At 38.1% G+C, this 5,562-nt stretch overlaps 1 protein-coding gene across 1 annotated transcript; it reads right to left on the bottom strand.

Annotated features, from left to right (window-relative positions):
- Nucleotides 1–3,110: 3,110 nt before the first annotated feature.
- Nucleotides 3,111–4,262, bottom strand: LOC132799717 (uncharacterized). Its single transcript, XM_060812176.1, has 2 exons — nucleotides 3,799–4,262; nucleotides 3,111–3,609 (listed from the first exon to the last, which is right to left on the bottom strand). The coding sequence occupies exons 1-2, from the start codon at nucleotides 4,260–4,262 to the stop codon at nucleotides 3,111–3,113; spliced, it is 963 nt and encodes a 320-aa protein (XP_060668159.1).
- Between the last annotated feature and the right edge of the window lie 1,300 nt (nucleotides 4,263–5,562).

Raw genomic sequence — 5,562 nt, 5'->3', positions numbered from 1 at the left:
TTCTCAAGTGCTACGTGCGCCCCGCCTATGCATCGTAGCAAATTCTGAAGAAACAACAAGAGTTTAGAGATAAAACACTTAAGCACGATTACAAAAAGGAGAAATTTACGGATAGGATGTACAGCAACGCACAGTCCCTTAGGAATACTAGAACCTAGAGATCTGATACCAATCTGTCAGGACCCGTCCAAAATTCCTCACGGGAACCCTTGACAAGCCCTGATCCTAGGGAAACCCTACCGGACCCTCCAATGAAAAATCCGATAGAACCTCCCCTAAGGGTTGGACTTACCACAATTTTCCTGCACTGAAAATACACTTCTATATACACCCCTTATTCCTCCCACTTTACTACAAAATATTACCACAAATTTCAGCACTTCAAATAAATGACAAGGAACTAATGTAATAATTAAGGAAATATATTCTATGGTATACAGAGCATCATAAGATACAATTAAGTACGAAAGTTTTACAACAAAGTAGAAAGAAAATTACATAATAAGAAACGAAGGAAAGAAGACTTCTCGAAGTTCCGAAAATGATCAAACTGTCGAGCTCACCCTAATTGAACAATGTCTACCACCTTCTAAGGGAACGAAATTTGAAAACATGAGATACTAATAATCTCAGTGAGCGACCCATTCTACTAACTACTAATAATCAAGTAATTTAGCAGTAAGCAAATGAATAAGTAATTATTAAATAAATAAATACATGAATGGTTTAGTAATAATGGTTGAAAATAATTTTTCTCTCAAAACCCTCAGGGTCACTCAGTTGGAAATGTTTCCTTTTTAAAACGTTTTCACAAAACCCGATATTTTATGCCCAAGATTCAGAAAAATAATTAACCAATAATTTACAAATAAAACACAACAAATTAAGAATCCAAAATTAGAATGAGAATAATAATGGAAATGAAAATGACTTGTGTAACAATCCTAAAAGAATAACAACGTATCATCAACAGATAATATAAAGATATCCATGATAATCCTATTTAAACAATTTAGAAAATAATAAAATAATTAGAATAACACAATTAATTGAATGATTAAATAAAGGAATAATTTAATCAAAATAAAACACCCATTTAAAATAAATGTTAAGAATATAATAAAATGAAAGAAAATATAATATATTAGAATGGATTTCAATATAACACCAGTGGCACCAACGGTACCCAGCATCCCAAGGTACCGCTAGACAGGAGGTTAAAGAGAGAAATCGGCATACGGTCATGTGGCGTCCCACCACGCCGCTGCAAACAGACGTCCTACTTAAAACGAATTATTTTAATATTTTAATCGGGTAACTCCCGAATGGGTACCCGGGAAGCGAACACAAACGACAACCAAAATTTACGAGTAATATACCGAATCGAAGCTTGTGAAACGAGGATTACGAATCTGGTCTTACTTCACGGAGATCGGACCCGAGGTGGCCGGAATTTTGCTAGAAAGTTTCAGATTTTAGGCCTTCGATTCTCACAATCCATTTAGAATTAACGAAACTGGACACCGAATTTGGGTTCAGAGGGTCGGAATTAGTTGGAAAGGAAGGGCGGTGTAATTGGAAACTCGCCGAAAAGTTGATTTCCCGACGAGCCACCATGTTCATTGGAATCCGCCACCACCGGCGGCGCGTCCGGTGGCCACTGGCCGTGATTTTTGGTAGAAGGTAGATCGGGGAATGGGTGACTCAATGGGACAGGCGGTAAGGCAAAAGGATGCCGGAATAGGGAGAAATCTGGGTGCATCGGCGGTCGGCTGGCCAGCCGGTTTTCGAGTAGGCTTCAAGGTGGGATTGCGCGTGTATGGAAATGGTGGCCAGAAAATGGCAAATCGGCGGTGGCCGATTAGGTTTCTCTCTCTAGCTCTCTCTCTCTCTTTCTCTCTCCCCTCCCCCCTCTCTTCACACGGCTCCCATGGGGGTTGAGCCAATAAGAAGCCATCCCATGGGTGCCACTGTGCACTCATGGGACTGGCTAAGGGCTTGACACATGGCATCCGATTTTACACACTAATAAAATAATATAAAATAATACGGTATACGAATAATTTTGCAAGTCCATATCTTTTTAACCAGATGTCCAATTTAAGCGTGCCGCTAGTTTGTGATCTCGTATCAACGAGTACTTTACAACCATAGAAAAGTCAAAACAAAATTCTACAACCATAAAAAGTCAACTCCTGGCACCTTTGGACAGTTCGGATCTCAACTTATTTTGGCCATAACTTTTAAATTGGTAACTCCGATTCGGATGTGCTACTAGTCTACGAACTCGGGGCATCATGTACTTCGCTAGGTACCACGGTCAACTAGAAATTTCACCCGGAACAAAAAGTCAACTTTTTGACCCACTCGGTCAACGGTCAACTTCGATCAACGTGCAAGAATTCCGGTGTAGTTTGGGATGGGGTGTTACAGAAAATAACTACTCACTATCATATTAATGAATTATATATTTTGAAAGCTATGAATGCTTGCGCTTTATTTGAAAGGTATGCATGTTTGTGCTTTTTGTCATTTGCAATGTAAGGCACGTTGTAGCGTGGGACTCCATTTCTTGTATTTAAAAAGAAATAAAAGGTTTAAAATATTTTTAATTTAAAAAAATTGATTTAATCTATCTCTTCTGAATATGTAGTGAAAAAAAATAAGAATAATCCTTGAACAGCACATACAATTAATTTTAGAATGTCCAATGTACGCTTGTAATAACACAATTAGTCACTGGTACTTAGCTGATGACACTTTTATGGTTTAGGATTTTCTTTTTCTAACTTTAAATAAAATAATAATAGATAATTAAATTCACATTTTAAATTTTGTAATTTTAAATAATTATTTAAGATAAGATATTTTGATATGAACCTAATTGTATATATAACACCAACCACAATAAATGTATAAACAAAACTTAAACCTTTATTGATATATAGTCTGAAACAATGACTTAAGTCCGAGATAGTAGATACACCCATGAAAACTAAGTTAATATTGACTCCTATCCTATATCCATGATGATAAGACCAAAAAGAAACAATTATAAATAGCTAAATTAAAAACAATCAGATCAACACTCAAAAAGAGAAATAGCTAAATTAAAATAAGTTGATAGGAGGAGTTGCGATAATTTGCACTAGACTTTCTTGGTAGTGAAAGAGCTGCATTAATGTCCAGTGAATATCCAAATCTTTAATTTTTCGGTTGGAAGGATCAACCAAAATCAGATGATGACGACATCCACCTCCGTTTACTTGGAGAAGAACCTTATTGTTGTTCCAAAATCCACTTATACTCTTAGTACGGGGTTCAAAAAGTCCAGCATTAAATAGATTAGTCCATGACTCCTTGACACCATATTCACCTAATACCCATATGTTATGGGTCTCTGTATCATTATTTCTATCTTTAACACAATGATCAAGAGCAAGGGATTTATTATGAAACATAAGTCTATTCCTACAATCATGACTTTCAATTATACAAGCAAGAGGCAAAGGTGTTGTTACGAATACCTCATCGCTTATGTCAAATGAAATAACATGTTCTCCATACTTTTCATTCCATACCAACCCCGAAAACATTTCACCACCGTAACTGCATCATTTAGCTAACTTCATATCACTAGTTGGGATGATATCTGGTAGCAATTTCCAAGAACCTGTTTTTAAGTTGTATACTTCAACCTCCTGTTGGCATGGTCAAATAGGGTGGAATGGATTGTTTTCATACAATCATTGGATTGAGACTAGTTTGTAATAATTGTTTTTGGAATCGAAACCGAACCCCATATTTTGATGTCGAAACATGTTCTTATCTGGATTGCTTTTGTATAATCCATCTGGAATAATTTTTGCTTCTCTTGTTGCAGGGTTCCACAGGACATACTCATCATGTGGTGGTATGCACCTAAGACATACCACACCATTACAACAGCCCACTACGATGACATAATCTCTATAACGAGTCAACATTGAATCCAATAATGGAGTATGGGATAATACTGGTTGGGTATCAATGATTTCAAGGGTTTCATCAGAAAGTAAAGAGATTGCATGATGGCGATTAAAAGGATCCTCCTCATATTTGACAAGAGTATAAGAATTCCTTATCTTCTGGCCTACATCAATAAATGGGCGACTCGTAATAATGGAGTATAGTGCCTTGCAAACGCTTTTGCATCGGACAAGATCTTCTACCGGCAGATGTAACGGGGTTGGAATCACCAACTCTTTTGGAAGATCCTCCATCTTCGACATTAACTGGAGTTGAAAAAAATAATAATTATTATAATAATATGAAATCGGAAAGTAATAATAATACAGATAGTTTTAGACTCATGGTAACTAAACGATATCTATAAATCTGATTCTCATGTGAGTTTAACTGTGCGCCACACATAGAAGCAAATATATATATATATGTGACAGCCCAGCCCAAACCATCCGCATGTAGATATTGTTCTCTTTGGGCTTGGAAAGTCCTCTAACCCAACTCTCACGGGTTTAAAACACACACGCTTATAATGTAACACCCCATCCCGAACCATGTCGGAAGTTTTGCACGTTGACCGAGGTTGACTGTTGACTTTGACTTTGAGCGTTGACCAAAGGGGTCAAAAGTTGACTTTTTGACCCGGTTGGAATTCTAGGTTGACTGATGTACCGTTACGAAGTACACGTTGGCACAAGTTCGTAGACTAGTAGCACGTTGAAAACGGAGCTACGGTTTGAAAGTTATGAGCAAAACAAGTTGAGGTCCAAACTGTCCAAGGGGTGCCAGAGTTGACTTTTTATTCATGCAAGGTTGAGCTTTGACTCATGCATGGTTGTGAAGTGCTCATCGATACGAGTCCGTAGACTAGTGGCACGTCCGATTTGGACATGTGGTTTGGAAGTTATGGACCTGTAGAGTTTTTCAAATACCGTATTATTTTAATATTATTTTTAAACACGTAACGATGTGCCACGTGTGACTTAATGAAGGTGACCATGTGTCACCATGTTGAAAAGCCACATGTCAACCATGTGTAAAATCATATTATTTTATTATTATTTTAAATAATAATATTATTTTTAATATTATTTAATTATTTTTAATTTATTATTTTTTTTATTTTCTTTTCTTTTTCTTTTTCTTTTCTTTTCCCCCACGTGGGAAAAAAGGGCCAGGGGGCCCGATCCTTCTCCTTCTTCTTCTTCTTCTTCTTCTTCTTCTTTCTTTCTTTCTTCCTTCCCACCGCCCGTCTCTCTCTCTCTCCCTGCTGCACATTTTCCGGCCACCGGAACCACTCACGCGCTGGTCGACGTGAAGCCCACAGCTGGGCGACACCGGCGGCAAAATCTCTGGCCGAATGGCCAGCGGACGCGCCAGGATCGGCCTCCAACGCCGGCGGCCGGTGTGCCGCTGGTTTGCCCATTTTCCGGCAGCTACCGGTCGTGCAACCGGTCCTTTCCCACTAATTTGGACCCTCTGATTCCGATTCTGGACTCCAATTAACTCAACTCCCATCGATTTGCAAGATACGAAGGGATCAAAACAGGCCGAATC

This window comes from Ziziphus jujuba, chromosome 10 (genome assembly GCF_031755915.1).
Source record: "Ziziphus jujuba cultivar Dongzao chromosome 10, ASM3175591v1".
Classification (NCBI taxonomy): Eukaryota; Viridiplantae; Streptophyta; class Magnoliopsida; order Rosales; family Rhamnaceae; genus Ziziphus; species Ziziphus jujuba.
This window is presented reverse-complemented; position numbering and strand designations above follow the sequence as displayed.